This window comes from Fukomys damarensis, unplaced genomic scaffold, assembly GCF_012274545.1.
Source record: "Fukomys damarensis isolate Sample0158 unplaced genomic scaffold, DMR_v1.0_HiC HiC_scaffold_37, whole genome shotgun sequence".
Taxonomy (NCBI): Eukaryota; Metazoa; Chordata; class Mammalia; order Rodentia; family Bathyergidae; genus Fukomys; species Fukomys damarensis.
This window is the reverse complement of record NW_022900949.1, coordinates 37,713,523-37,734,576: the sequence shown is the minus strand read 5'-3', so window position 1 is coordinate 37,734,576 and position 21,054 is coordinate 37,713,523. Positions and strand designations below refer to the sequence as shown.

The following is a 21,054-nucleotide window of genomic DNA, read 5'->3' as shown; positions in this document are numbered from 1 at the left end:
AAATGCAATTAAGCCCAAGAAGTCAAAGTGATTCCAAGTTTGAAGGCAGAGTAAATGTTTCTTCAAGGAAGTGGGAACATTTCCCTCTCTCACAAGTGTATGAAAAAATTTGTAGCGGGCTTTCTCATAATAAAAATTGCTCAGTTACATCCTCCAAGGCTTACTTACACTCTCAATACTCCCTCCCCTCCATCACACAATAAACATAAAAGAAAAGACTCAGGCTTAATACCAATCCAGTTTTATGTAAACAACATCAACCAGATGCATAACAACACAGGGCTGTCAAGCGGTTTTCCTGGAGGGGCCCTGGAGATCTCTTCACACAGCTGCACACTCTGCTCCTCACCTCTGCCTGCTTCAAAAAGTTCTCAACGACCCCATTCTGCAAAATTAAATCAACCTTGAAAACACTACCCATATAACTTCTGGTCTATTCCTTCCTCCTTTCCTGAAAGAAGATAATCGTAGGACAAGGAAACTTACATTCTTCCTATGCAGTATAAATGCTCTAGGATTCAGAGCGACAGAGTATTTTGCATAGCTTAAATGCATACTGCAAAATTTAAAACCAAGACAAGAAGCTACTTGGACAAACAGAAAAATAAGTCTCATCGGTGCTATTGTGGTACCCTATTAATTTACTGTACAAAATGACCCTGCCAGTACTTCTGCAGGCATGTTAATGTGTGCCAACGGTCTAAATGGATATATACATTGTAAAAATCTGGAAGAAGTCACATGAGTTGCACAGAGTGGCGCATGCCTGCAGTTTCGGTATTCTGTGAGACTGAGGCAGAGGACTGCAAAGTTGAGGCCAGCTTGGGCTACTCAATGAGACCCTGTCTCAAAATAAAACAGAAAAGGGCCGGGGATTTAGCTCAGTGGCGCTGTGCTGCCACCTGCCTCGCAAGCACAAGGACCAGGGTTTGATCCCCAGTACCAAAAATAAATAGAATAAAGTAAAATCGAAAGACCTGGGTGTGTGGTTCAGTGGTAAAGCACTTGCCTACCACATGTGAAGCTCTGGGTTCAGCACAGTACTGAACAGTAAAAATACACACAGTGTATTTGGGAATATAGTCCAAAGTTTAGATACCAGCAGCTGTTTTTAACCAGGGTCATCAGTGTAACCCCACTTGTTTTTCTTCAGAGATAATATAAATAATGTACAGATGGATAAGCCCAAGAACTGGCCTTGCTTTTCTACTGGACTTTAAAGGGGAGTGGGGGAAACTGTGGTGAGGTATACAGGAGACCTGTGTGCGCTAAAGTTCTTCCACAAGCTATATACCAAGACTCCTGCCATCCAAACCTATTTTAAAGTAAAAGTAAAACTAGTACCAGCTGAACAAGGCTACCATGAAAATAGAACAATCACACAAACCATGCCAGTGACAAAAAATTGCTTCCTTCCTGTTGTTTTTTTTCTTTCTTTCCTTGCTTCCTTATTTATTTTGGCTTTTTTTTTTTTTTTTTTTCTTTTTTTTGAGACAGAGACTCAATATGTACTTGAGACTGGCCTGGAACTCACTATGTAGCCCAGGCTGGTCTGAAACTCACAGCAATCCTCCGGCCTTAGCCTCCGGAGTGCTGGGATTACAGGTGTGCACCATGACGCCCGGCTTATTTTGGCTTTTTTGAGACAGGATCTCACTACATAGGTTCAGGCTGCCCTTGACTCACGCTGTAACCCAGGATGGCTTTGAATTCACCATAATCCTCCTGCCTCAGCCTCCTGAGCGCTGGGATGATAGGCACAAGCCACTGAGTTCAGCTCAAGACATCACTTCTGACCTCAAAGATTTGGCCCTCTATAGCTAGAGGTTAACAAAATGTTTGTTTTTAATGTGACATGAAATGCGAACATATGCTACTGACAAGTTCCAGAAAAGGGAGTCTGAAATACAGAAGGCTCTCACATGCAGTCAGTAAGTGAGGGTCACACAGAAATGTCCCCTGGACTGCAGGCTCCCCGAGATAAGATCTGTCATCTGCAGAGTTACTACTGGTCCCCTTCCATTATAAAGGTCCTGGTGATCAGAGCCACCTCTGAATGCCTGCCTGCCCGGTTGGCACAGCTTGTTAGCAAAAGTAAGGACTCTGCAGGGCTGCTGGCTCTCCTCCTACACATCCGGTCTGTACCAGGACCAGCCAGAATGTTGGCCTCATCACCACCACCACACTCAGCTGACCATGAAAGACCACATCCACACCTGCGAAATACCGAGGCCAGTGAGAGCCACAACACACTGAAACAACCTTACCATCACAAACCAAGGAAGACTACAAGTGAGCAAGCTGAAGCTGTTTTTTCTTCATTTAATTTCACACCCTCCCCAGAAAATGAGAACCAAGATCTGACATGTAAAGGTACAAGATCCCAATGATGAATGTAACTGTACTGTATACTTAAAAAGTACCAATAAATAATAAAAAAGAAAAAAATTTAACCCCCCTTTCATTAATTTTTCAGGAACTGCACTTTTTAAGCATCAGAAAGTGTGTTTTTAGGGCCAGGGATGTGGCTCAGTGGCACCGTGCCTGCCTTGCGAGCACAAGGTCCTGAGTTCAATCCCTGGTACTAAGTTGGAGGGGGGAAGGTGTCTTAACAAAAGTGTTTTGCAGACTTCCTCACTTCTACCTTGGACTATTATCAACCAGTTCCTCTTCACACAGCTACAGTTTATCTTCCTAAAAATCATGAGTCCTATTACTTCTCCTGCCACCTCCTTGGGCCCTGGCAGCAACTCCTCCCCATCCAGCAGGGAGCTGGGCCCAGAGACACTACCCTGCTTTCTCAGCTCCCTGGCTCCCTGATGAACCAACCCTAGCTGTCTCCAAAGGTCCTGTTCTGTACCACAGCCTTGATGGCGGGTACAGCCTCAGTCTACCCAAACAAGAGAGATCTGGGGTTCCTCCTGATTTTCCTTACTAAGGCAACAGCACTGTCCCTGGAGAGTCCTGCTTAGCACTGTGCCAGGAAGGGATGCTAACACCTACCTTGTCTGCAATGATTGTATTCATGCATTACTCAACTGATCCAGAGGCTGTGGGATTCTGCAAATTCCATTTGTTATTTGAGGACAAAATGTGACTCATTGTCTGATGCCTAAACCCAATTCTACCACACTGTTTTGCCACCAAATGACTCAAGTCCAGAAGAAAGCTGACATTACCCCTTCCCAATCAGCAAGGGAGGAGCCTCAGCTAGTACCATATGTCCATGGAGACAAGTGACAGGTTCTAGTCTTCTGCTTATCCTGCTCATTCACTACTCCTAAGATGCTGGACTACACAGGAAAGGAAAGGGAAAGATGTTTGGGTAACGTTTATAGCAAATACATACTTAAAACAAATAGCTTCAAAATATTTAAAAGCTACATCTAAGATTAAAACTTCAACAACAAAGTGCCACAAAGACAAGCAGAAGGACCACCACAGTTTGGGACCAGCCTGGACTACACAGTGAGACCCTGTCCCCCCCAAAATGAACAACAACAAAAATCCTATGAAGTCTACCTGTGATGCACAGGGAAAACATGCAAGAAAATAAAGGAGGCAGAGAAATATTTTTAAATGCAAATCAGACTAAGTGGCTCCTTCCACTGCTGTAAGCCTTCTGTGGGCTTCCCATAGCAGAGAAATTAAAATACGAGCCTGGCCTACAGGTCCCTCTCAGCCTATGCCCTTAACTGCTATCCCTAGATCCATCCTCCTCACCACTCCGGCCTCTTTTCTGGGCCTGGATCAGGCCAAGCTCTGCATCACTAACCCCCATCTAGATGCTGTCCTGGGTCTCAGATGAGGGGGCAGGCCCTGTCACTAAACTCAAAGATAAGCACACCTCCTCAGCCAGGTGCCAGATCTGCAAGGCCACGTCACCTCTGCACCTTGCTTTATCTCTCCTCATCACTGAGGCAAATCATCCTATGTCCTCACTTATCAGTCTAGTTATCATCCTCTCCTCACGCTCTCCCCAGGGGGAACTAAGCTGCTCCAGGTCAACAACACAGGGGCCTCCCCTCAGATTTCTGTGGCTGACTGACTACTCCCAGGGCCCTTGACCCTGGTGTCCCAGGTGGAGTTAGAGTTGGCACACCTGCTCCAAACAGACCCCTACTGATGGTTTCCTCTCAAAGAAACACAGAAAGAAAACAAAGAAAGGAAAGCCAGACATGTTTTCAGTTAAACATTTCAAAATAATTTCTTTTATTTATTTATATTTTGGTACCGAGGATCGAACTCGGGTCCTTGTGCTTGCAAGGCAGGTGGCGGAACCACTGAGCTAAATCCTCAGCCATCAAAATAATTTAAAAAAGAAAACTAGGCAGTCATTAACATCATTCTCTAAAGTATGTCAACAAAATTTCAAGCATTAGAGAAAGCAAGAGAAAAACAAATCATCCCAAATTTATCTTGTGTGTCATGAGACTGCTGAAATGTCCCCCAAGAGAACTGAGAATTAAATTTTAAAAAGCAAGTCTCTCAAGACATTATTCAGGAGCAAGGTTTCTTTTTGTTTTAAGAAATAGCAAGTAATTTTAGAGTCCAAAAGGTATCAAACAGATTGTACGTGGATATGCTTTTTCACTTGACAGTGTAAATGCCAGATGATTCCAAACATAAATATGACACTGCAAGAAGTGCATTCTGCAAAAGAGCTGGGAAAGAACACAGGAGATTCCCTTACAAAAGAGTCCCTCCCAGGGACCAAGTCTCCCACACAACACAACCACACAGCCCTGCCCCCCACACAGTAAGCAGCGGAGCCATTAAACCCAGGCCAGTGGGCCCAGCACAGCTCCGACCGGGACAAGTGCTCAGCACCGAGCCTCGCTCACCAAAAGCAACAGCAGTGGGAAAAGGTTTCCGTGTGGAAAAGGAAAGGGAAAGGCAAGGGCTGTGTACTGATAAGAACGCGAAGTACAGTGGGTAAGATGAGAACGGGCAAGATGAAATTTACTTCTCTAAAGAATAAATAAGAAACATCTATTCTTTACATTAGGTGCCCAGAGACCCAGCAACACATTTTCAATGACTGAATAAAAAGTCGCAGGTTCTCCCTCTTGTCACTCAGTAAAGCTCCTTCCATTTTGGGAGTCTATCTAAAAGAATCCTCCAGCCCCAGTCAACACTCAGCCTCTGCTATTGGAAACGAATGCCAACTGATTCTAAACCCTGCTAACCAGGCCACTGGTTAAAACACAACCTTTTTGTTGTTGTTTCTGAGCCTAGGTCTGGAGGGGCTCAGATTGGCCTCAAACTCAGTGATCCTCCTGCCTCGGCAATTACAAGAATGTGTCACCACATCCAGCTACACAGCCGTACAGGGAAACTTCCTTGGACTTTACTTCAGGATTCCAGCAAATAAAATAACAACACAGAGCAGATAGCTAACCTTCCCTGCATTTTATACAAAGCATACAACAAAAATGGAAGAGTAAATTGTCCACGTAAGTGCTTTCTTAAAGAATCAGCATGCCTTTTTCTTTACATTTTCTATTTAGCTCTCCCTGTTAATTATACACGTCACACTTATTTCCACAGAAAGTTTTAACGCAATAAAAACTAGAAGCAATTTCCATTCTATTCCCTTACATTCCAGAAGCATTCCAAGCAGGAAGAACAGGGAGATCCTTATAGGTATGGGTATTTTTTATATGACAACAGCAACAATTACATGTTTCTAAATATTCTCATTTTCCTCCTAACCCCAGCTCACCTCCTACTACCCGCTGTAAGTGGCATTTCCTTAAAGCTAAACAGTAAGCCATTGTTTTTCAGGCAAAACCTTTCCTTCATTTGATCTCTGTTACACGGTGTTTGGTGCCTTACAATGCTTGTCAGGATTCTTTGGGCTCGATTTTGGCCCAGCCACCAACACTACTTGTAGAATATATCATCCTGTCCTGATTACCACCCACCAACAGACAGATCTCTAGTGTAAAACAAATAGTACGGATCAATCCTAATAAAGCATCCCCCACCTTCTTCAACACTAGGAAACTAGAATCTGAAAGTTCAATTAAAAAAGAAAAGGATGTACTTAAGGATGTTTTAGATTTGTATCCTTCGTAATACTTTAAAAGGTGTATTTCTAGTCTAAGAAAAGCTAAGGCTAATATATCCGCTCTAAGTATACAATAAGCAAACATTCAAAACTACCAAATATACTGTGACCGCTGATATTTTCCAGGATCCCAATATTGAAATAATTTCTTTAGGAAGAATTTCATGTTGTATTGTATGTATTGCTTGTCTTATTTAAAAACACAAATGGATTTATCTACGGTTTCCTGTGGACGCTTAAGCCTCACAGAATGAGAACAGAAAATCCACTCATTTCCAATAAATATTGACTCTTTGTGTGCATCTAGACCTAAGGATAAGAAAACAGTCGACGGTCTAGAACTACACAAAAGAAGAAAAAAATAACCCCACCCCCACAACGATGCGGAGTGATTTAGGGATCGGTTACAAGTGGTAAAGGGCTAAGGAGAAAAACAGGGCCTATGAGGGGAGGGGCTGGGTGGTTCGATTTAGAAGGGACATCTGGCCTGAATCTGGAAGGACAGCTCAGCTCCAGAGGGGACAGAGCTCCTGCACACTGTGAAGGAGGAGCCATCACTCACAGGGCTGTGTACCCACCTCAGCCCAGGCCCCACCTCAAAAGTTCTCATGGGACCAGAGGCACCCAGGATATCTGAGGACCGTGGGAGGAGGACGGGTGGGCAGGCCCAGCGCTGACTGACACAGTGCACTCCAATTAGTGCGCATGCGACCAACTCTTCCAGGAAACACACAGCGTTCACAGAGGACTCAGGAGATCCCAGGAAACCAACACTATTTCCAGGGCCTTTTCCTCCTCACCTCCCAGAAGAGCAGAGAGCAGTCAGTCAGTCCAGAGCCTGGCTGTGCCTATGGCTCGGCTTCCTGACTCAAGTGATTTACACTATTTCCTACATCTCCGAGGATTATTCTGTTTGCTGAGCCAGCATTCAAAATTCCATGGACGGGGGAAAGAACAAACTCAGGCGCAAGTTTAAATTAACATTCAGTAGAATATTCCCACCTTACACTGCTGCCCTTCACTTCCTGGCCTGGTCTGAGCAGAAGCTGCAGTCTTGTAAGCCAAACTAGTTAAAGGACATAGGATTAACACAGAAGACTTTTTAAAAATATCGTATTTAACACGGATCCATTGATCAATGCTTAAGTTTCAACCTAAAAATGCACAAAGTTAGCAAGAAACAAAAACATGGACTCGTGCAGGGACCTATGACCCTAGCTCTGGGCCGCCTGCCTGCCAATTACGTAGACACTGGAAGGTCCTGCCTGTCCCTTTGTGTTGGTTCATGGCTGCTTTGCACCCACCAAGCAGGGCTGAAGAGCCACATCACAGATCCCATGGGGACCAAAGCCTAAAATACTCACAGTGAAGCCCTTTCCTGAAACTGGACCCTGGACGAGATGCCACATTAAAAAAGAAAATCCAAGGGTGCTTTCTAAAGTTCATTTTAAGGTCTTTCATTCTGAAAGAGTAGGCAGACCCTGCTTTGGAAATGATTTCTTCTGGAATACACTATCTCTCAGTAAAATCAATTTCTCCTCATCCACTTTTCTGACTTGGGCGGGGGTGGGGGAATAAAAATCTGTCCTCATCTCTACGTATCTCATTTGAATCCCTCACCCTCTCACCCCAGAGCAGCGCACTGTGAAGTGTGAGCGAAGGCTGTCTGTCGCTGGCAGCCTCAGAGCCTCCTGCTTCCTGTCCCCAGACCTGCCCAAGGGCTGGAAGCACAGATTGGGACCGTACAGGGCAGAGATGTGTGAGGTATAAAATCATTCCGGGCCCTGGTTTGGTTGCATCTTAATGGAATAATGGGCCTCACACTGAAATTCTTCAGCATTTTAAGACAAAATGAACAGAACAGGCAGGATATAAAGGAGTGGGCAGACACAGAAGCTGTAGGAGTAGCCCTGGCACTGAAATCCCCACACTCATTGTCCACTAAACATCTCCAAGCCACCTATTCTACTGGGAGGTGCAGAATATGAGGTCAGAAGTCACTGCTCCTCAAGTGGCCGATTCTGTAAGAGTCTGCTGGGGGACTGTGCTGACAGATCTGCATATCTTTATTTAAAGAAAAGGCCATCTGTCGGGTTGACAGTGCAGGGAGGAAGCAGGCTGGCAGACTTCAGAAAGGAAAGCTCCATCCTGCGAGGGTGGAGGGGTGAGCCTGGACACATTCTTCCACCATTTCCTTCCCCTTTCAGGGCGCCTTCGGGTTCCTCACTAGTAAGGCTGTGACGACCCCCCCCAGGACCCTCAGGGGACCCAGCCCAGGCAGGGCCCCCACAGCAACAAAGACCTGCTGGCCACAGTGCTTGTATTATTACCTTCTACCCAAAGCCGGGGGTAACAGACTAGAAACAGGGAATAGCAGCAAGCAATTTGACTGACAAATTACATTTTGCCCAACTTCAGCTAGGGGCCCTTGGTTATCTACAGATCCACCAGCACATTACAAAGAGGACAATCAATCACTACCAGATTCTCTTTATCTTGGCTTGAAAAAGCAGGCCAGAGTCCAGACGTGAGGCCCTCTGGGTGTATGATGACTGACCCAAGCCACCTTCCCACCTGGGGCTCCTCAGTGCAAGCCGGCAGAGCACAGCCATCACCCCAGAGCTGATCTAAGAGCACACTCCTGACACAGCAGGGGTGGGGCACAGTTGTGTTCTGCCTTGTACTGTGCCTCTGTCACCTGGAAATGGGAAGTTTTAAAGCACAGGTTGGGCTCTCTACAGGCAAATTATCTTCACTGAAACAAGGATTAGTGACAAAGAATTTGCGTAATATTTTGGAGCAGGTTCTTCACTTGTTCTAAAGAAAGCAGCCCTCATACCCTAGTCATGGAAGAAATTATAGTTGTGACAGTTATGGGAGAAATTATTTTTAAAACAATGTTCAACACATCTTAGCAGAGTCAAAAATCCCAGTAACTCAACAAAACCCAAAAGAATTCTAAAAGAGAATTTTAGGTAAAGCCTAAAACCTAGGTAAAGCCAAATGTACCTGAATCCAAAAGTTTTGGTCTGAAACAGCAAGAAAATCACCAATATCACTCCTACAGAACACAGTATATATTTTTTTTATTTTTTGAGACAGGGTCTTACCATGTAGTTGAGACTGACCTGGAACTCACTAAGTAGCCCGGGCTGGTCTCAAACTTCAAGCGATCCTCCTGCCTCAGCCTCCTGAGTGCTGGGGTTACAGGTATGCACCACCCCGCCTTGGCTACACAGTATGGTTTTGATAAACAGAAATGACACCATGGGAGGAGAAACAAAGCAGAGGTGTGGGTGTGTGTGGGTGTGTGTGTGTGTGTGTGCGCACGCGCGTGCGCGGTCATCCTGTAATCTCCCACCACTTACACACCAAAAAGTAACCCTAGAACAGTTCTCCACCTTCACAGGGGTTGTATCCAGAGAGACACAGCAGGACACTTAAGGTCTGAGCCTTTCTTCACATATTTTATGGAGAAAGAACTTTAGTTAATGGTATTCAAGCTAAAGTACTGAGGAAAGGAAAAGCACACTAACTACTGCAACTTACAGAGGAAACTTAGAGATAGCTTAAAAGGGGGTTACAGTGCCAAGACACGAATAAATGTTGGCAACACTGTGCCAACACTTATAACCTGAGACAAAGCTTCTTCGCTGTGCACATCATTCAGTGATTCCAAATGGTTGACATTTCTGTCACAGCAGTAACAAGCACAAGGTTAGGCTACGAAGCCTGCTCAGGACACTGTGGCAGGATCTGAGAGGCTGCAACTTTTGCTCCTCTGCAGCTTTTTTTTATTTTTTGTTTTTTGAGGGTACTGGGGATTGAGTTCTGGGTCTCCATGCCAAGCTACATCTCCAGCTGTTTTTATTTTTAATTTGGAGACCAGTTCTCACCAAGTTGCTACATTGCCCAGAGTGGGCTTAAACTCACAATCTTCCCTTCCTCGGCCCTCCAGAAGGGGACGGGTGTGTACCACCACACCCAGCTGCCCCCACAGCCTCCTGCCAGGCTTTCCTCGGGACTGGCTAGAGAGCTCTGTTGAATCTCAAGTCTCAGAATCGTCTGGAAGCACAAAAGCGCTGTTGGAGGATAGAAGAAAAAGAGTGGTCCTACCTTGCGGCGGTCTGCAGCCAGCACAGAAACTGTGTGGGTGTCACGAGAACACTTGCGCACAGCAAGCAGAACTGGGCTCTGAGTCCCACCCCCTCCCACAGCAGCTCTGCCTCTGCTGCGTGGGAAAGTGTGGGAGCAGAGACACCAGCCTGCATCTCAGCAGTCCCTGGGGAGGCCCTGGCCACCCTGCCCCTCTACCTCCCCAATTTCCATCCTCTTCAAATCCATTACCTCTCCCTCCCCGGGAGTTAGGCTGTTTGATAGGGTTCAGAAAATTAATCTTTTCCGCTTCCTATCTATTTCTTCACGTGCTGACTCAGTGCCTAAAGAGGAACCTCCGGGATCACATCTTTTCCTCCTCATTCCAGCGTCTTCCCTTTAAGTCAGACAGCTCTGGGCTTCAAGGAGCGCCCAAGCCTCTGCCTGAGCCCATCTAGTTAGTTAGCTGCACCGGGAAGCCGGAGCATAAATGCCTAGATTTTCAACAAACACCCACACTATCACATGTGCACAACGATGGCGGTTTCCTTGAGCAGATCTTGCTTCCTGGGTGTCTTCTCCCTTAGGCTCGGTCGCCATGCTGCTGCCACCAAGTTCACTATGTTCAGAGGACACCGAGATACTGCTCCGCACAGGCTGTGGCCACTGTCACTTCCACCACACTGGCTGAACGACCGCTCAAAGTACCAAACGGACACCACAGTCCGCCAGCAGCAGCCATGGCTTTGTGTGGTCTGATGATGGCAACGGGAGGCAAAGCAACTGAGCCAGGGGCAGGACATGCTGGTGACCATCGCAAGCTGGTTGGGAGCATGGTCTCAGGTCAGAGAAGCCAAACCTACCCTCTGTCGCTTCCCGGCTACAGTCCTCCCCAAGACACATCTGCACAGGCAGATAAGGAGTGGGGACGTCAGCAGGGCCAGAGACCACCCGCAGGAGCCGTGTGAATTCGGCTTCTCTCCGGGCAACATCTCCCAACCACAGCTCTGTCCTTGCCCCAGGCAGGCTGGTTTTGTCAGGGCAGCCCTTCACTTAGCACAGGGGAGCTGGTGCCCAGACACCCGAGCAGTCACCCACACATGCAGGACCTGAGGAACTCAGCTCGGCTCTCTGCCACAGCCCCAATGCAAGGATCAGAGAGCACGCCGTGGGCTGTCCAGGGCACAGTGGGGTCCCTGCCCCACCTTACATGACACATAAACACCTCCACCCAGTGGGGAAAACCAAAGTGTCCCCAGACACTGCACAGCGTTACCATTTTTTCACCTGCTGGAGCCACCATAGCAAGAAGGAAACATATTCCCCAAAGCCACAGCATTGCTTTCCTGGGAGTCGGCAGCCACTACCACATTGCAGGACAGAAAGATATGGGACCTTTCCCAGTAGCCACTCAGATCCAGTAGCTACGTATTAGGTACAGTCAACAGCAAAAGCCACAGGCTGTCAACACAGCCTTAGCTCCCACCCGTAACACGCAGATGTGTGCAATAACTGGATCACAAGGGGCCAGGGATTTAGCTCAGCGGTTCTGCTGCCTGCTTCACAAGCGCAAGGTCCCGAGTTGGATCCTAGGTACCAAAAACTAACAAATAACTGGGTCATGAACAGGTACATACAACTAGAGACCAATTATTAGGCAAAACAGATTCAGTCCCCCATACCGAAGCCTGAACCCGGGGCCTTCCCTTCATACTATCTACACTTCCCTATTTTATTTTTTGATTCAGGGTCTCGTTAAGTCACTAAATTGTCATGGGTCGGTTCAAACTTTATACCCTCCTGCCTCAGCCTCCCACAGTGCTGGGATCACAAGAGTACGCACTGCCCTTGCCCTTCTTCCCCTTTGCTGTCTGGGGCCCTCCTTTCTCTTCCCTTTCCTTCCAGAGGAGAAAGCAAGATGACTCAGACCAAGCAACGCCATGTTCCCTACAGCTCTGGGCATGTGGAACAGGATGAGAAGACTCGAGAGAGGGAGAATCCAAGGACGGCATAAAGTGTCTCGTGGAATTCATGCACTTCAGCGGAGGAAGCAAGGGTCAGGGGGCAAAGTTTCATCCCAGAACCATTTCTTCTACAGGAGCAGGAGGCTTCACCATGCGCCTCCCCTTCCCAAGCATTGCCGGGCTTCCCCCAGCTACCAGCTCACCACCCTCCCAAACGTCCCACGCACGGACCAAGACCTTGGAAGGCACTTCCAGGAGTCCTCCCCAGCAGAGGAGCTTGCACTCCCTAGGTTTCTACTCCTGGCCTTCTCCTGTCACTTCACAGTCATCCCCACCATTTCCTCTTCCTTATCTTTCCTCTGATCCAAGAGTAAACCAAGGAGCACTGGCCACGTGCACAAGTGTGTGAAGGATGAAGCAGTCACACCAGTCCGGGGGAGATGAACGGAGGTCGTCAGACTCTAGACCTGGATGCCCCAAAGCCTCCCTGAGTGGAAGGTGAGCAGATCCTGGGTGCGGTTCTCACCACAGGATCCGTCCACTTGTGAGTCAGCCTATTGTAGACAGCTAAGTTAATTACGTATCTCCCAGGCAGTGAGACAAGGCTGGCCCTCCAGCAGTCCAAGTGAAAGACAATCCAAATACACTGACTGAAGGTCAGCACTACACTCACATGCTTCCCCTGGAGATGAATAGCAGTGACTGATATTCTAAATAGGCATCAATCACTCTGGGAGGGGAACAAAACCTCCAGAGCCCATTCCATTCCTTCCGGGGAAGTCCTAGTTCCTTCCAAAAGTGCTCACCACCTGATTAGCTTCCCCATTTGACTGCCATTTAATCAACACTACCTAAGTGATTATACGTGTTGCAATCTTATTGGTTGGATCATAGTTTTGTCCCACCTGGAGATTTCCCATTGGATCGCTATTACCTCAGGGACTGTGCTCCTAATAGTTGTCTGAAGTTTTGTCCCACCTTGAACCCGCCTCACCCCATAGCTTTGCTCAATAAAAGACCTTTGAGAAGCAGGGTGGGTGGACAACCCACTTTCTGGTCCCCCCCCACTATCTTAGACAGAAGCCATCTTTCTCTCAATAAATTTTTCCTACTCTTAACCTCCTCTGTTCCTAGGATTCATTCTTCAATTTTAGAGAACACAAACTCAAGTTGCAGGTATCTAGCAGGCTGGGAGTTGTCCCATGTCCTTATTTGCTCATTTGGATTACTGGGTCCCCTCTACAGAGTCCATGGCTGAGTGTGTGGCTGGGGAGGTGGGGCTGGTGAGACATGGGTCTCCGGGTCGCCCTGGAAGGACATATTCTTCTCTTCCCACATCCCCTGCCTCCGGGCCGCCATGACCTGAGCAGCTGTCCTCCACCCAGGCCCTGTCACCCGTGCTGCTGCCTTGGAGTCAGCTCACCATGGAATTCGAGCCAAAATCAACCTTTCTTCCTTTACGTTTCGAGTGAGGCATTCTGTCCCACTGAAAGGAAAGTGACCGCAGCAGGATGTGCAGAGCTGTCATCTGTTGACTGTGTGATCGTGGTTGGCAGAGTCAATCTCCTTGAGCCTCCATTTATCTGCGTAATAGGGATGATAAATCTCTGCTCCTTACATTAAATAACACAGAAGCCACTGAAGTTTCTCCCTCAGGCCATAACGGAACACCCAATAAAAGGAGTGCCTGATATACAACTGTGACAGCCCAGCATGGACACACACTTGCAATCCCTGCTATTTAGTGGCTGAGGCAGGAGGATCACAAGATCAAGGGCAGCCTAGGCAACTTCTTAAGCAAGACCCTATCTCAAAATAAAATAAAAGGAGCTGCAAGTGTAGCTCAGAGGTATAGCACTTGCCTAGCATGTGCGAGGCCTTGTATTAAAACCCAGTACCTCAAAAAACACCAAAAATTCATGATCAAAAGAAATTCTTTTGAGATAGGGTATCGCTATGCAGTTCAGGCTGGCCTCAAACATGTGTCAACCATCCTGCCTCAGCCTCTTGAGTGCTAGAAGTACAAGTGTGCAACACCATTCCCAGTATTTTTGGTCTTTCAGGGAGTCCAAGGGCACCAAGAGAAAGGACTGCTCCCGCTCCCACCTCCCCACCAAAATCTGTATTTTCAAACTCTAAAGATCCCTCACACCTCCTCCCTGTTCTCCAACCACAAAAACCCAGCATAAATGCAGAACGAACCCACTTATGTAGGCATGGTTTTCATTTGTGTTTCACCAAAGCACCGTTTTCCGTTACTGTCCAGAATGGCAGACGTTTTGGCACAGATTAAGAAGCACACTGCTGCAGTCCTGGGCCAGCCTCCACCACAAGGCTGCTCCCTGCTGCTTCTAGGATCTATCTTCTGGGACCTAACACATGGAGGGGGGGCAGTTAGCAGTATACTGGAAACCACCTGCATTTTTTCCTTTTTAAGTTTCCAATAACTTTTGCAGTAATCACCTACTCTGGCTAGCCTGGCCCCAAAAATACTGTAAAAAATGTTTCCATTATAACAGATTTTACCCTTCAAATAAGGGAATGATTTCAACGGGTCTCTCTCTGTCCTTTAGCTGAAGCATAATTTTTAAAGGAAAGCTAAAGATATGAACATTGGAATTTTTACTGCTGATACAATAACTGAACCTGATACAATAATTTCAACGAACATAAATTGGGTTAAAACTAACAGGGGAACAAAAAGAATTATGTTTGGACAGTGTTCAGAATAAGTGTTTTTCTTTCATTTAAATTAGAAATAACTTTATTATCACTTTAGTCTTACTGAACTACAAAGAATTTGAAGAGTCTATACTGTCTCTATGATCGTCCGGGAAGAATGATGGAAGAAAAGGCTGCTGGAATGAAGAGATCATTCACGGCAACACACTGCAAATGGTCCTGCCTGAAGCCGGACGTGAATTACCCACGGAAGGATGATTCCTTGTGCAGAGCTACACTAATACAAAACCACATTCACTGAAAGCCTTGAGGCAGGAGAACCATGCCACAGCGAGAGCTTGTCTCGAAAACAAGAAAGCAAAACGAAAACAAAACACATCAGAAAAATATTCACTGATGACAAGAACGGGTAACTCTGAATTCTTTCTGGAGAAACTGAGGCATCTGGGACTTCTCAAATACCTGCACAGTCAGTGAGCGGTGCCTGACTGGTGACTCAGGAGTCCCTGGTACTCTAATGTAGGCTTTTCCATTCCATGAACCCCTAAGAAGAACAAGGCATTCCCATTTCCAACTTTATTCTGAAAAACAGGATGAGGTTTTACACGTTTGTGAGGAAGTTGTCCTATGAGGAGGCCACAAGCTGACACACACTCAGCTCTTCTGGAAGGTCCTGTGAAAACCCTGTGTCCTGACACACTCTGGGGGGGGGGGGGGGGGGGGGGGGGGGTGGGGGGGGGGGGGGTGATGGGGAGAGGGTGGGGAAGAGGCTCAGAGGGGAGAGAACAGCGCCTGCCCGTCTGGGCAGAGGAAGCATTCCACAACTTTCCCTCACTCCTTACCCACAACAAAACACACATGGATAAAAGATTTAAAGAGACTTTTTGTTTTTAAACCTGCATCTCCTGATGTAGTCCAGGCTGGCCTTGAACTTAAGCCTCCCATGTGGGCCTCCCAAGGGCTGGAATTACAGGGATTATAGGGTGTGCCACCACACCCTCTAAAGATATACATCCTTAAAAACAAAACAAAAAAGCTATATCCACCAGGCAGGAAGGTACATGCCTGTAATTCAGCTAGTGGGGAGATTGAGGCAAGGGAATCACAAAATTCCAGGCCAGTATATGCAATACAGCAAGAAGCTGCCTCAAAATTTTTTAAAAAGTTAAAGGGTGAGTGAGGGATGTGGCTCAGTCGCAGATGCTTCCTAACAAGCACAGGGCCCTGGATTCAATCCTCAGTACCCTCATATTCCCCCAAAAAAGTTGTACCCAAAAAAACCTTCAGAATAACACAAAATAAATGAATATTGACAGAGCAGGGTCTTGTTTTACTATGTTTTGTTTTGTTTGAGACAGGGTCATACTACATAGCCCAGGCTGGCCTCAAACTCAAATTGATCCTCCTGCGTCAGCCTCCTGAATGCTGGGATTACAGCCATGCACTACCACACCCAGTTAAAGCAGTATTTTTAGAAAATACATATCTAGTTGTAGTGGGCACTGCTCAAGGTTAGCCTCAGCCATGTGATAACTGCAAGACAGGGTGAGCTATACAGCAAGACCCCGCCTATCTATGTACATATATATACACACATGCATATAATACATATACATACACATGCATACATATATACACATACATATAAGAATAGAAATATGCATCAAAAATCTTACGTCAGTTTGTAAAGCAAAAATACTAAGTAAAAAAGTAAGTAGGAAAAAGAGAAACCCATTAATGGAATGAATCTCATCTCTTAGTGCATGGCAGATCAAATGGACAAAAAGCAAAATACAGAAATAATATGTCTAATGTACAAATATACATGTGGCTCTGGATTCTGAAAATAAGTACCTTCTTTTTATATGTGTAAGAGACATTCATAAAAATAAGCATGTATTGCTCACAAAAGGTGTACAACCAACATGCAGGTGTGAAAGTCAGTGAAACCGAGGCAGACTGGTGCGGCTCTGAATGCAGGGCCTGGCGGTTTACGTGGTCAAGGACAGTGGGAGCGCTACCTGGCTTGCTGTCACATTTCTCAGAGCAGCTACTGAGCCCGAAGGCCACTTGCGCCTTCCTAAAGCATCCAGAGTGCTCCGGTCGCTGGTGAGAACGCCAGGGCGACGCCCCGCGGGGTCTGCTCTCAGCCACGGAGGCCTGGGTGTGCAGCAGCCGGCTCTGGGGCTTCCATATCAGCTCCGCTACTAAGAAAAGCTTCCAAACTACAAAAAATGTCCCCTTCATTTTTCACCCTTGTTTAATATTTATCTTTATGTAGCAAGCAAAGCTAACTCTGAAAACCACACTCTACACTTTAAAGACTCAAGCTCTGCTGTTACACTATACGATCAAAAACAACAAACTGCCCACACGAGGGTCACTTCCCAACACATTTGCTGTTCACGAAACGCCATGCTCTCTCCCGTCACCACACACTTCCGAGATGTTCCACGACACAACATGTGTCTGCCAGGTTCGTGCCACAGCAAAGTCCCCCTCACCCCACTGTCCTCTGTCACGGTACCTGGTTTGTTTGTGTCACAGTACCTGCACAGCACGGTTTGTACCTGTTTTATTTGCCGTTTTGTTTACTCATTTCTGTCCATGCCCGGCACCAAACCGCGGCCTCTGCAGACCAAGGACAGCAAGCCTACCTTAATACTCCAGGTGCACGGCAGCTGTCCTCTGCCAAGAGGGATGCCTCAATCGGCACAGAGTGGACGACTATATAACACAGCGTCACTACTGAGCGTGGACTGGCCACGTTCACAGCCATCGATACTGCCACCACCCCAAGTGGGTCAATCAACACACAGGACAGGGCAGGAAGCAACAGGTCACAATGCACCCGGTCCCCAGAGCAGAGGGGCCCCCTGAAGGCTAAGAAAGGCCGAGATGAGGAGACCCTAAAAATCCAACTAACAGGCTCTAGACCGCACTTTCTCTGCTACTAGATGCAGACCTAGAGACACTCTCAGAGTATTTCGTGAAATATTTTTGTTCAAGAAGCAGATCTATCTTCTCCAGAAGTTCCCTAGTCAGGATCTGAGGAGGCATGGTAATAATTTCCAGAAGTATCAGTACATAACATGTGAGACTCCAGGGAATGAGAACAGTTAATTTCTTTGTGAACAAAAGCCTATTACGAACCACAATGAAATAACAATGTCTAGAGTTAATTTGTAATTATGAAATAAAGAATTTGCATTTAATAATGTATTTAAATTTCTGCTGAAATTGAGAAGTTTATGCTCAGTGGTAGAGCATATGCTTAGTAAGCACAATGAGGCCCTGGGTTCAGTTCCCAGTACAGGGAAAGAAAAGAAAAGGCATACAGAAAGCTGGGTGTCTGTTTTCCCAGCACTTTTGGGAGAATGAGGCAGGAGGATCACATACTAGCCCAGTATAGGCAAGTTTGCCACTTACGAAGACCCTGTCTCAAAAAAATAAAAAATAAAAATGAGGAGGAAGCTGGTGATGTAGCTTAGTGTGAAGGCCCTGAGTTCAAAGGAAACCATGAAGGATTTTCTATGAGAAAAATAAATTGCATTTTAAAAATCACATAAATTTAAAATGATGTAGGGCCAGGGATTTAGCTCAATGATTCTGCCACCTGCCTTATAAGTGCAAGGTCCTGAGTTTGAAGCCCAGTACCAAAAGAAAAAAAAAAAGAAAAGATGAATTGTTTTCTAATAATCAAACACAAAACTGATACTTCAGCATGACTACACTTTTACACTGCAAATGAATATGAAGATAGTAAATACCTTGCAGGAAACAGACTAAAATAGGCAGTTTAAATGTGGCTAGTGGATATATAGTTTAGGAAACAGTTTAAGGGGATTAAGGGTCGGGAATTTAGCTCAGTGGTTCCGACGCCTGCCTTGCAAGCGCAAGGTCCTGAGTTGGATCTGCCCCCCACCAAAGGAAACAGTTTAAAATTTTCTCAAAGCCAGGCGTGGTGGCACACACCAGTAACCCCAGCACTCGGGAGGCTGAGGCAGGAGGATCCCTGTGAGTTCAAGGCCATTCTGGGCTACATAGTGAGTTCCAGGTCAGTCTCAACTACATAGTGAGGCCCTGTCTCAAAAACACAAACAACAAAAAAACAAAAAAAGAGTAAACAAATGTAAATCCAACACTGCCTGCAATGGTAGAATTATAAAAATATTTTATAACTGCCAACCCAGGCTTTTTGTCTTCTGGATATAATTCCTACTTAAAAGCAAAAACCAGGGCAACCCACTTTCCAGTCCCCCTTCTGTTTCTCTTAAGAAAGAAGCTTTCTTTCCCTCAATAAATTTTTTCTACTCTTAAACTCCATTGTTTCTAGAATTCATTCTTCAATTTTAGAGAACAAAAACTCACGTTTCATATATATAGTAAGTTTGGGAGTTACATCTCTTCCCCCTATACCATTTTGGAGGTTTTCCACTGAGATTACTGGTCCAAGTTTGGAGACCAAACCAGAAAGGTAACTGGGATATTAGGACAGCCAATATTTTGGCCCTGGCCACTAAGGTCTACAAGATCCAGAACACAAAGGAACCTTTCCTACTGGATCCTACATCTTTGAGGCTGCCAAAATCCAAGCAGTCATACAAATGGAGCCAATGACAAACATGCTAGACTTCTTTTACCAGGATCTACCAGATCGACCTTGCAAACTGCTCATAACTGCTAAACTAAACAATATGAACTCTTTGTTGGACTCTGAAGCCCCCTGGACCTTCTCCTTGATCCTCTTTGTAGGCTATATTCATAGCAATCCTTCTGACCTTATCATTTGGTCCATGCATCCTTAACTGTTTCTTTGGCTTTGACTCCTCCAGACTTAAAAGCTGAGCAGCTACCAAAATGACAAGGCCAGGTGCCTATAGAAGGGATAGACCCTCAGTAGAGTAACTCTAACTGCTCATCACAATTACGACGCTCTGCAGCTGGAAGTAGCCAGAAATGTCTTTGCTCTTTGCCCCCTCACAGCAGTTAGGGGAATATTGCAGCTAGGTAAGTTAATTAGATACCTTATAGGCAGTTAGACAGGGCTGCCCTCAAGGAGCCAACACAGCAAGGAGCCAACATGGAGGACAATCAAGACACAGTCACTGAAGGCCAGAATTGTAGTAGGAGAGAAACTACTATACTCTTGTGCTTCCCCTGGGGATAAATAGAAGTGATTGATACTCCAAATAGGTTTCAGTCACCTGGGTGGGGGGCTATCCAGGAAACATCCCTGATCCCACCCTTACTGAAAATCCTCGTGTGCTTGCTAAGTGACCTGCTCCCCCATTTAACCCCCACCTAGTCAATATTACCTGGGTGACTGTACTTGTAATCTTATTGGTTGGTCATGGTTTTGCCCCGCCTCATGCCCACCTTGTAATTTTCTTTTGGGTCTTATAGTTTTGTCCCACTTTGTAACCGCCTCACCACATGGCTTGGCTGTATAATACATCTTGGAGAAGTGGGGTGAGCGGGCAACTCACTTTCTACTCCTCTTCTGTCTCTCTTAGACAGAAGCTTTCTTTCCCTCAAAAAAATTTTCCTAAGTAAAAAGAGTCAACAAAAGGCCAATAACATGTCAATAATAAGTCAGTAAATATCAGTTATAATCATCAATTTCAATGGCCTCAACTCACCAATCGAGAGAAATAGACTGGCAAAATGGAATAAGAAGCAAAATCCAACAATATGTTGTATATAAGAAACACACCTAGTGTAAGCCCATAGACTGAAAGTGAAAAGATAGAAAACAATTCTCCATGTGACAGGAGCCCAGAAAAAAACAGGGGTAGCAATCTTATTTGCAGACAAAGTAAATTTCAAATCAAAACTGATTCTAGTATTACTGATGTAGGACGGTACTGTATCATACCTCTGTGAATGCAAAATATCTTGTACCTGCTTTATGATACATAGTAGGGACCGTGCTTTATCAGAGCTACATTTAATATTACTCTAGAATGTTCTCTTTTCAGATGATGATTAAGATGCTAATAAAAAAAATGGTGCCAGGTACCACAACAGCAACAGAACTTTGCTGTTTTCTGGATATTATTCTTTTCTTTTTGTTGTTGTTGTTGTTGTTGTTTGGTTTTGTTCTGTTTTTACTTAATGGAATGTGCTCAATGTCTATAATTTTGTTCAGATGACTGCAGAAGCTGGAAAAGCTGTTGCTGCTATCAATGCATAACATACTATTATTAGTCTTTTTATATAAATATAAATATAAATATA

At 45.7% G+C, this 21,054-nt stretch overlaps 1 protein-coding gene across 7 annotated transcripts in view; it reads right to left on the bottom strand.

Moving 5' to 3' along the window:
- The window catches only part of Aff1 (AF4/FMR2 family member 1), a 152,144-nt gene that overhangs the window by 86,498 nt on the left and 44,592 nt on the right, over nucleotides 1–21,054 (bottom strand). For 5 of the 7 annotated variants that reach the window (XM_010606721.1, XM_010606723.1, XM_010606724.1 and 2 more), the window contains exon 1: nucleotides 10,190–10,359. The exons of the other annotated variants lie outside the window; for them this stretch is intronic. In XM_010606721.1, coding sequence (XP_010605023.1) covers nucleotides 10,190–10,344 — 155 coding nt within the window. In that variant the 5' untranslated portion in view covers nucleotides 10,345–10,359. Of the gene's footprint in view, nucleotides 1–10,189; nucleotides 10,360–21,054 lie in introns of those variants that run through there. 7 annotated transcript variants of the gene reach the window in all.